This window comes from Camelina sativa, chromosome 18, assembly GCF_030686135.1.
Source record: "Camelina sativa cultivar CO46 ecotype springtype chromosome 18, ASM3068613v1".
Lineage (NCBI taxonomy): Eukaryota > Viridiplantae > Streptophyta > Magnoliopsida > Brassicales > Brassicaceae > Camelina > Camelina sativa.
In genome coordinates, this window is record NC_141897.1 from 14903928 (window position 1) to 14914895 (window position 10968).

General features: G+C 36.5%; 1 protein-coding gene, 2 long non-coding RNA genes and 1 other non-coding gene across 10 annotated transcripts; 2 read left to right on the forward strand and 2 right to left on the reverse strand.

Annotated features, from left to right (window-relative positions):
- Positions 1 to 475: 475 nt before the first annotated feature.
- LOC147922924 (uncharacterized) lies at positions 476 to 1690 on the forward strand. Of its 6 annotated transcripts, XR_015588519.1 has the most exons (5): positions 478 to 704; positions 783 to 940; positions 1030 to 1147; positions 1243 to 1305; positions 1405 to 1690. It is a non-coding gene; the product is annotated as an uncharacterized LOC147922924 (long non-coding RNA). The 6 variants fall into 6 exon arrangements; XR_015588515.1 differs by lacking the exon at positions 783 to 940 and having other exon boundaries at positions 476 to 704; positions 1003 to 1147; XR_015588516.1 differs by lacking the exon at positions 783 to 940 and having other exon boundaries at positions 476 to 704; positions 1003 to 1147; positions 1243 to 1279.
- An 819-nt stretch (positions 1691 to 2509) lies between these two features.
- On the reverse strand, positions 2510 to 4141 carry LOC147922925 (uncharacterized). Its single transcript, XM_087498226.1, has one exon. The coding sequence runs from the start codon at positions 3641 to 3643 to the stop codon at positions 2624 to 2626; it is 1020 nt and encodes a 339-aa protein (XP_087354352.1). The 5' UTR covers positions 3644 to 4141; the 3' UTR covers positions 2510 to 2623.
- Positions 4142 to 7005: 2864 nt separating this feature from the next.
- On the forward strand, positions 7006 to 8770 carry LOC104761164 (uncharacterized). Of its 2 annotated transcripts, none has more exons than XR_015589476.1 (4): positions 7006 to 7188; positions 7515 to 7759; positions 7862 to 8002; positions 8305 to 8770. It is a non-coding gene; the product is annotated as an uncharacterized LOC104761164 (long non-coding RNA). The 2 variants fall into 2 exon arrangements; XR_015589477.1 differs by having other exon boundaries at positions 8324 to 8770.
- A 1444-nt stretch (positions 8771 to 10214) lies between these two features.
- Positions 10215 to 10321, reverse strand: LOC147922926 (small nucleolar RNA R71). The gene has a single exon (XR_015589913.1). It is a non-coding gene; the product is annotated as a small nucleolar RNA R71 (small nucleolar RNA).
- Between the last annotated feature and the right edge of the window lie 647 nt (positions 10322 to 10968).

The window sequence follows — 10968 nt, forward strand, 5'->3', positions numbered from 1 at the left end:
TAATATCATAAATTTTAAAAATCAAAAGACTATGGTAGAAGTTAAAATAAAAAGAAAACCTTAATCAAATTTGATTCTTATAATGACGAGAACAAATAAAACAAAGTGAAACATAATCCAATATGGAAAGTTTTAACAGAACTCAAATAAAAGATATACACACTCGTTTTTGTAAGAAAATCCAAATGGAAAACTTTTAGAAAAATGGAACCGATATAAACCGGCTAAAAAAATAAACAATTTGATATCGGTTCAATTTTATTGTTGAACCAATTTTGATAGATAGAAGTAGAACTTACCTTACCCTAGGCCCTAGCTTTCGAAGGGACGTGCTTGATGAGTTAAAGCTAAATCTTCTCTAATTTCGTGTTGTATTGAACCAACAATTGTACCGGTTAACCTTTAATGAAATTGAACCGATATAAACCGGCTAAAAAAAAAAAGACAAGTTGTTAAATTTTATTGTGAACCAATTTTGATAGATTCAATTCAACGGTAAATAAGATAGATTGACGACTGTCTCCGGCGATGACCTTGAGGCCGAGTGGCCTGGTCTCCGATTCCGAATCTTGCTAAGCGCGGTGGTGTAATGGTAGGAGTCTCTGGTGTTTCTCCCGAGCTCGTGTGTGCCCACTAATTACAACATGTGCGTGTTTGTAGACCTAAATTAGTCCAATCTTGGACTTTGATTTCCAAGTGATTAGGTATTGGAGTGTTGTGCTTTAAATGTTCAGCTCTGAATCGCATTTGATTGCCTGATTGCATCGCGACCTGAATTGTAGGATTAGAGCTAGGCACGTTGCAATCTCGCTTGTGAAACTGACTGCTGCTTTCTTCCTTGAAGTGAATAGCCTTTGTACTTGCTTTCTTATGGATATGATCTTGTTACCTCAATCTTAGTTTAGAATCCTGTAGCTTAGATTCAACTTTTAACAATTTTGTAAAGCTCCGTTTATACTCTTAACCATATTACTTTCTCTTTGTGTGTCTGATTTCTTTCAGTCAAGAACTGCCTGCATTGAATTTCAGTGTGGAACTCGGTGCTTGCCCATGGAACCTGGATGTCAAACGATGTGGCTACTTTATATCTTGAAGTGCTGTCCAGAGACTTGATCTTTCCAAGTCAGAAGCCTGTGTACTTTCTTCGGTTAGTCAATATATCATTTCAGCACATTTGTTCTTCAATTGTGGACTCAGTTCGGCTGGAGAATCCCCTAAGATGATATACCAAATTTCTTGCAGGGCATTACTAGTGTTGGAAATTCCCTTTTCCTTTTAGGTAGCCGGTTGGGAGACAGTTTACTGGTGCAATTTTACTGTACATCTGGGCCTGCAGCATCATTACTGGTGCAATATAGTATCTAATGATTATTTAAAACCTGAAAATTCCCTTAATTTATGCAGGATGAAGACATTGAAGGTGAGGGTCATCAAGCAAATTGTTTGCGGATATCTTCTGATGCTTTTCAAGATACAATTGGAAATAAGGAGCTTCCATTGTTTGGCTCAAAGTTTTGTAGTTTTGTAGAGGTTCATATTGTTTGAAATATTTCAGTGAAGTCAGTTCTTGTCTATCATTTAGATGCTATTTGAATAGGGGCTCTTTTGCAGAACATTCTCTATCTCTCTGTCTGTGTGTGTTTTCAGTAGCAAACATTCAATCTAAAAAAAGTTCATGTTGCATTGAAAATGACTGAATTATTTTAATTTCCGAAGAAAGAGTTTTCCTTTGGGCAGCACCTATTATTATACCAATAAGAGTTAGATAGTTTATGTCCTCCTTTCCTTGAAGTTTCTCATGTTGGCTTTTCAGAAATCGTTTTCATTTGCAGTAAATTAATGCTGATGCAAACGTCACTGGGGTTTCCAAACAAAGTAACTATGAATTGGTGAGCCATTTGTTTAGAAGTTCTTATATTATACTAGCCGTGGAAATGTTTTATGCAAAATATAACTGTATGTGACCTAGTCTCTTCAATCCTTAAGCACTCTATTCCGCATGTTCTTGTTGGGTAGGTTGAACTTCCAGGCTGCAAAGGAATATGGACGGTTTATCACAAGAGCGCCCGTGGTCATAATGTTGATTCTTCTAAAATGGCTGCACATGGTATATTTTGCTTCTGTACTTTAGTCGTATTTCATTAGATCCGTCTATTGTCCATAGAAATAATACCTTCAATGTTGGGCTTTTCAGGTACTTGAAACTGCTGACCTTCTCACAGAAGTCACTGAGAGTGTTGACCATTATGGTCAGGGAAGAACAATAGCTTCTGGAAGATAAGTAGCTGCCATATTATGTTTTTTTGCTGCATCTTTTTGAGTTTTGAGATATGTTCGTTGCAGAAGCATTTTTTTTCCTTTACACTTAAACGATTATTTATATCCATGTGCTGTCTAGTAAGCTGTATCCATGGCTTGTTTTGAGTCATATTTGAGCTGTTTTTACTACACGCAGCTGTAAGAGATACTAATAGTGTATAACTAACTTGTAGAAAATAAGTTAGATGGATTTTGTAGCGATGCAACTTGCATTATAACTAATTAATACAAAGATGAAATATATGTATAGAACAATGACATCCAACATGTTTCATATATATAGAGAAAATTAAGTGGTTTATTCTCAGGATTGAGGTGGAATGAAGTAAGGGGCTGGGAATTTGGCAAATCCAACAGCAACCTTTTCATTATAACGGAGACTGTATTTCCCGTAGTCATGGCTGCCCAAGTAATAGATGAAGTTTGGGGATAAGCCATACAAGCTAGCCTGGAGACAAAAAGGTTCACCTTTGTGGGAGAGAAATATACAGAGATCTCCAATGTCTGCAGTTGCATGAGCGACGTCGTCGTTCCCAATTATCTTGAACACCGAAAAATGCTCCGTGTGCCTCATCCCGGTGTCGTAGCATCTTGTGTACCACTTGACCAAAAAAGTGTGACCTGAGGGAGATTCTACCAAGTGGTGGCTCCTGCAAGCTGGAAGCAACCGCTCCCACTTTGACTGCACAAACTCGAAAGAGGGTAGATTATCAAATTCGCGCAGTATGTGTTTTTCAAGATCCCAAGATCTCGTGTGTGTGCCTCCAGAACCCGGAATGGAGAACATCTTGTCTCTCTTTGAGTACGTGACTTGGGAGGAGACCAAGCTTGGGTCTTCAATTCTTATGTTGACCCACTCGGACTTGTCTTTGAGAGCAGGCCTACATAAGCTGAGCTGAGGTCCTTGGAACTTGACGGCCACGATGCAGTCGTTGTCCTCGGGAGAAGAGGATGACATGGCCACGTTGGTTACCAACTGGGTTTGGCAATGAGGCAGAGTTACGAGTGGAGGCAGTGTGATCCGCTTCGGGTCTGAATCTGAAGCACTCGGGTTTAGGTCATCTTGGAGGCACACTACGCCGTCTTTCAAAGTAGCTACCCAACCCTGAGATGCTCCTATGGTACCCGTTTCTTTCATCAAATCCATAGGCACTGTCTTTTCCAAAGTCTTCGCAGAAGCAGTCAAGTTGCGAATCACGAGCTTACCTACATCCCCATCTCTCGAATTAGATCCACAATGTCTAGCCCCGACGATGTGACAGAGAGGGGTTTCCGACAATAACCTAACGCTACCTAGGTTTCTCTGAAGATCAGACATTATCATGAGAAGAAGAAGAAGCACAGACAAATTAATTTACAGAGTCAAGACTAAGAATAGCTTACAACATCGAGCGCAAAAGGCTTCTTCCTAAGGCAAAGCCGGCTGAGAAACAGAGATCTCATAGTGTTCTTGGTTGGTGAGGAAGACAGATGATACGAAACCCTAATGCCAATAATGCCTCCATTAATAAAGACGAATCTCCTTGCCCACCAAGTCATAGATTTACTTGGAAACTTATCTTTCCAATTAAGTAAAAAGTCTTTTTCCTTTGCCTGTGTGTTGGGACTGTGGTTCTCGTTTCTCGGTTTGTTTTTATTTAGTTTTCTATATGTCATTCAGAAGAAAAAAAAAAAAAAAAAAAAAGACAAAGTGGCCCATGAGGAAGCTCACACGATACAGCGAGAATGCGAGAGAAAGAGCTTTGCATTTAAATCAAACTAGGATTAACGAACGGGTGCTAAAGTTAGTATTTACGTTATTCTTCCTTATTATATATATATATATATATGACGCTTTCTACGTTTACATTTCTCATTTTTTCAATCCCGATTATTCATTCAGAAAATAACAATGCTTCGATTCCAAAAACACAAACATATATAAGAATTAAGAAGTTTATAACATGGATCGTTGGTTTGAAGATAGTAAAATTACTCCCAAAATTTTTTTAAAAATAAAATGTCACTTGTAACGAACATGCTTATTGGGGATATGGCTTATATATGTTCTTTGATATTTTGGGTGGCTTGCTTTAACTCAGTGATGGCTATACTGGAAATGACTTGCACACAAAAAAAAAATTGTTGTTTTAAAAGCACAAAAAATGTTAATGAAAAGATTATAGTATATTCAACAATATATGAAGCAAACTATAACTCGAATCTCATAAATTATTCTTTTTCTTTCATTTTTAACTTAAAAAATGTAAATATTTAATCAAAAACTTAAAAAAGTTTTCATTTCTTGATAAAAGCCAAAAACCGAAGAAGTAATTATTGAAGTGCTCAGGATGATATATTGTTGTTCTTCGGAAGAACTTCTTCCCATAGAACTTTGGTAAAAGAGGTATTGCTTTAAACCAATATTGTGATGGAGCACAGAATACCGTAAAGTTAGACACATAAACATGTACATGATCATTCGTATATATGATATATATGCCGACAGAGATCAAAATAATGTACAACAGACAAAAATCAACATATACTTTTTTAGTTGTGGCTCATGCATGAACTCGTCGTTTCTTTAACATGTGTGTTCGTCCGTATCTATATGAATTTGCTTTAAAATAACAACAATAATACCCCCAAAATAACAACAACAGAGATTTAGAAGTTCGAAAATATGAAAACAAAAAGTAGTTAAATTTTGTTAGAACAAAACAAACTTGTAGTCACCTCCTCCCCTCTCAACTAATCACAATCTTGTATCTAATATTTCATTAAAAAAAAAATCAATTAAAAAACAAAACAAATTCTGTATAATTTTAATTAAATAAAGTTAAGTATTGGTTTGGTTTATATTATACAACTAAAAAAGGTTATATATCGGTTTGAGTTCAGAAATGAGAATTAGAGTTTAGATTTTACAATTAGAACGAAATTATATGTCGGTTTGGGTTTACAGATGAGGTGATTATAGTTTAAATTTTACAATTAAAACAAAATGAGATAACTTTTTTTCAATACCAATTTTAGAAATTTAATGTGATGATAATAATAAAAAGACAAAAAAAAAAAGATTGGTTGATGTGATGCATCATTAGTAGTTTAATTTATCATTGGTGTGGTGATTTACATTAGTTATAGTGTTTTATTTATTTTTTTGGGGTTTAATGTTGATTTAGAATGTTCAATCATTATGTTTTGTATTTTATTATGTTAAAAGTTGTGTATTTTAATTTCAATTTTTCTTTGATATAGTTTCACTCATTATTTAATAAAGATTACATTTACTCATTACAACCATTAGTTTAATATTCTTAGTTAAGATCACTTTGTTATTATGATTTTTTAAATTGTAGCTCTTTACCATAATTCTTCATAAAATATCTTATATATTTAGAATACTTTAAACAATGTATTTTTGCAAAGTTACGTCTATTCTACATAATATTTTTTTGTTTATAAGTTTGTATTTTGATGGTTGACAGTTTATGTTTAATTTTTATGTATTCAAACTATTCTATTATATTTAAATGATTTAATAATATATAATTTTAAATTTTAAATTTATTTACTTTTTTCTAAAATATTTTTCCCGCGACATCGCGGGGGGTCTGAGTCCTAGTAACAAGAATAATACCCCCAAAAAAACAACAACAGAGATTTAGAAGTTCGAATATGAAAAAAAAAGCAGTTAAAATTTTGTTAGAACAAAACAAACATGTAGACTTGTAGTCACCTCCTCCCCTCTCAACTAATTAGAATCTTGTATTTGATATTTCTTTAAAAAATAAATCAAAATTAAATTTAAAAGCAAAACAAATTCTGTATAATTTTAATTAAATAAAGTTAAATATTGGTTTGGTTTAGATTATACAACTAAAAGAGGTTATATATCGATTTGGGTTCAGAAATGAGAATTAGAGTTTAGATTTTACAATTAGAACGAAATTATATGTCGGTTTGGGTTTACAGATGAGATGATTATGGTTTAAATTTTACAATTAAAACAAAATGAAATAACTTTTTTTCAATACCAATTTTAGAAATTTAATGTGATGATAATAATAAAAAGACAAAAAAAAAGATTGGTTGATGTGATGCATCATTAGTAGTTTAATTTATCATTGGTGTGGTGATTAACATTAGTTATAGTGTTTTATTTATTTTTTTGGGGTTTAATGTTGATTTAGAATGTTCAATCATTATGTTTTGTATTTTATTATGTTAAAAGTTGTGTATTTTAATTTCAATTTTTATTTGATATAGTTTCACTCATTATTAAATACATTTTAATTATAATTATTTAATAAATATTACATTTACTCATTACAACCATTAGTTTAATATTCTTAGTTAAGATCACTTTGTTATTATGATTTTTTAAATTCTAGCTCTTTACCATAATTCTTCATAAAATATCTTATATATTTAGAATACTTTAAACAATGTATTTTTGCAAAGTTACGTCTATATAACAATAGTATAATCAAAAGTTTGTATCTTCAAATTGACAACCTAATCAACAGTATAATCAAAAGTTTGTATCTTCAAATTACCTCTAAAAGATTAAAAATTAAATGGGTGAAATTAACTCAGAAAATATCATCGGTTAGAAAATGAAAAACGATGAAGCATATAATTGAACCGAACCGGTTCGAGAAACAATTTAGTCTCGGTTAAGTTTTTTCAAATTGAAGTAAACCAGATCGTTGAAATTTTGAAAATCTTCTCACTCTCTCTCTCTCTCTCTCTGATGAATCGAACTCCGTCTCTGTGACTTGAGGCTGAGTGGCCTGATCTCCGATTCAGAAGCTTTCTAAGTGCGGTGGAGTCATGTCTGCAACGCCCGTGACGACATCCCATACGGTCCTTCATGCTTCAGTGCGTCTTTCTTTCCCTCTTTTCGTAGTCCTCCTTATTGTGAAGAATCTCTGAGGAATTGTGTATTTTATGATCTGTAATTGCGAATTTGAATTTATTTATCTTGAGCAGATGATATGCAATTAGGTCTCGATTAGATTAGATGACTATCTATAGGTTTTGATGATATGCAATTAGGTCTCATTAGATTAGATGACTATCTATAGGTTATGTTCTGCATCTGGTTGGCTATGATGTAGTTTGTTTTGTTTAAGTCGTTTTTGTGATGAACTTGTATTCGTTATTTGGTCTTTTTTTTTTAGTGATTGATTTTCACATTTGTTCAGGACAATATGAGGATCTTGATTTCAGGAGGAGGTGGAGCTGGATAGATTCATTGGCCCTCACCTGATGGAAAGTGAAAAGAATGAGATTTGGATGCAGCTGAGCTGACTTAGTCCTATGCATCATTATTTATCCATCACTGGATCAGTTACTGATGTTTCCCCTGCTGATTGTTGCTGATAACTATTTTTTACCGGTTCAACGGATAACCTTAAGAAGTGAGACTTGAGCTTATCCGACCGTCACGGTACGGTCTCACCACTCTCTCTCTCTCTCTCTCTCTCTCTCTCTCTCTGGCTTGTTACTACCTTTTGTTCTCCCCATTTATATTTGGCCTTGGGTGTTACAGATGTCACAGAGCCTCTTTTGATCACATTTACCATCTTGTTTGTCCTGCTTCTCCCATCTTCTCTACACGTACCAATCCCGTGAAGACACTCTCAAGACCAAATGTGATGGGCACACTCAACATGCTAGGTCTTCTCTACAGGTACAATCCCTTTGCATTTTAGATGTTCTGCGTCCAACTGTTGTGGATACTTCTCAAAATTTTGGTCTTATACTGAAGCATTTGTCATTGTTTCTAGCAATGCAAGTTACGTAGGCTCCTATACCGAAGCATTCTAGCTTATTATTTTCTTTGTTTGATTGTTTCTTCTGAGTTATCCAAGTTATGTAGCATATAATTGCCTCCCATACTCGACTCCAACAAAGATACTAATGGGTATTGTTGGAAGATGATATGTTACGGTTTTGACTCACTTTGACCCCGTTTATTTGATAGTTTTGTAGTTGTTTGAGTCCTTTTCAGGTTATAATAAGAGGCTAGAAAGCTAAAAGCAAGGATTGGAACAGCAGGAGCAATCAGAGCAGAAAGGAGTTGAATTGGAGCAGAAAAGCTGATTTTAGACCCAGGAGCACATGCTCCCGATTTCCGAGCACATGCTCCCAACTCTACGGTTTCATGACGACAGGTGGCAAGCATCTAGGCGCCGATTCCTTGCCTAATTCCCCTTATTTTAGGCGATCCTTTGTGAGAGAAAGAGGGCTGAGATCGCTTTTTAATAGGGAGATTTGAATTTGGAATCTTTCCTTATTTTTCTCTACTTGTATGCTATTTAACCTAGGGTTTTTAGGAGAGAAAAAATACTTTTTTCTTTTGGTTTTTGAGCGACGTTTTTGTGAGAGGAAGAAGAGCGGCTACCTTGTGAAGCATTCTCTGAACCCTTTTTATTTTTATGTCATTGAATTTCTCATCTTTTGCTATGATTCATTTCTCTATGTCTGAGTAGTTTTCTTTGCTAGATTAGGGGTTTCAAAAGGGGTTTCATGGGTTAGCAACAGAACACAAATAGGGCTTTATATAATCGATTGTCTTCACTATTGTTAGACTTAATGCTTAGGTTGATTTGATCACCCAATCTATGATTCTAGGTTTATCTATTCATCAAAAGTGTAATAGGTTGCTAGAAAAGACATTAGTGGGCAAATTATCCTAGACCTGCGAAAGTTGATGTGTAGGTGATTTGTGAACTTATCATTCATGTTCTTTAATGCTTGTCTGCGATTCTGGGCTCAAACGACAGTTTAGGGTTTATGGACCGCCGAGCATGTGCTCCGGATGTCTGAGCACGTGCTCCGCGTTTCCGCACAGAATCGATCAGATAGAGTTATTGATACCACGACAGTGGATCAGTTTATATTTATGTTTGAGTTCTAGACTGGTACTTAATCTATGCCCTGAATAGTTGTTTAGTTGCTATCTCTGAAATTCCCGAGAATTACCCATGATCTAGTGTTTTGCTTATTGCCTTTTTATACCGTTTTAATCGCGTTACTGTTACCAAACAAACCCAACTTTGAATTGTCTTAGCTTGAAATTGAACCAATAGAACCATAGAGTAAAACTTGGTCTTCGTGGGATTCGACCCCTAAGTACTACTTCTTTGCTGTGCACTTGCAGTAGGAAAATAGGGTTTAAAACTCTGTGTATCAAGTTTTTGGCGCCGTTGCCGGGGACCAAATTTTTACCTTTGGTTTTCGACGAAATTACTAGACTAAGACCTTACTGATTTGTCTTTCTGCTTCTTCTTTGTGAGTGTTTCAGGTGCATGTCAAGAAGATCTACAAGAAGAAACAACACCGAAGAACTAGTTGCTTTGTCAGCCGCAAAGCTCTCTTTGGCAGAAAGAACAAACCGCAAGAACAGAAAGTTTCAATCCGTCAACATGGGTGACAACAGAAACAATGAGGATATGGCTGCTGAGTTGCAGCAACTTCGACAACAGTTGGGGTAGTTGCTCCATGCTCAACACGAAAGAGCCGCGCCGCCACAACCGTCCATTGCGGACAAGGACAACCCGCATGTGTTCTACACCAACCGAGCGGCGATTGTTCCTCCCACCATCCCGAGACAAGATTTTGAGATCAAGCCACAGATGATCTCTCTAGTGAAGCAGCACCTATTTCACGGTCTCCCAGCTGAGATTCCGATGGACCACATCGAGAATTTTGAGGAGATATGTAGCACCACTGGTTCAAATGGGATACCGCCAGACTTTCTGAAGTGCAAGCTCTTTCCCTTCTCTCTTGCGGATAGAGCTTCACGTTGGCTGAAGTCATTGCCACCTGGGTCTCTGACATCATGGGAACAGTGTAGATCTGCGTTTCTGGACCATTTCTACACCAAGGCTAAGACCGCTGCCCTGAAGAACAAGATTTCAGAGTTCCAACAGCACACTGGAGAAGCCTTCTGCGAGGCTTGGGAGAGGTACAAAGAGTACCGTAGAGAGTGTCCGCACCATGGATTCAGTGATGAACAGATTCTGGGCATTTTCTATGATGGAGTTAACTGGGACTACAGAAACGCTCTCAACTCGGCCAGCAATGGGGATTTTATGACAAAGTCTAAGGAAGGAGCATATCAGTTGATTAAGAACCTAGTTGCAAGCTCCAGCAACAAGGCTCCTGAGTATGACAGGTCCGTGAAGATCAACAGTGTCGATACGCAAAAGATTGACGAGTTGACAGCCAAGGTGAACCTTCTTCTGAAGGGGAGCCAGAAAACTGTCCATTTTGTCGATGAGACCGGAGACATGCCGCTAGCTCAGGAGATTTGTGATGGAGAGGATGAATCGATGGAGGTTAATTATGTGATTGGGCAAGGTTTTGTGCAGAACAGGGGTTTCAACCCGAACTAGAGAAGCCATCCGAATTTGTCCTATAGAAGCACCAACGTGGAGAATCCTCAGGATCAGGTGTATCCGCAGCAAGGAGCTCAGAATCAGATGAGTTATCAGAAAACCTTCTCAAACAACTTCCAAGGCAAACAGTTTGTGCCCACTCAAAATCGTTTCCAAGGGGGGAACGAGCAGGCATATACAAGCGCTCAGCAAGCACTGCCTTTCACCAACCAGCAGTTGGGACCTTCATCTGCTAGCAGCTCTCAGGATGAGC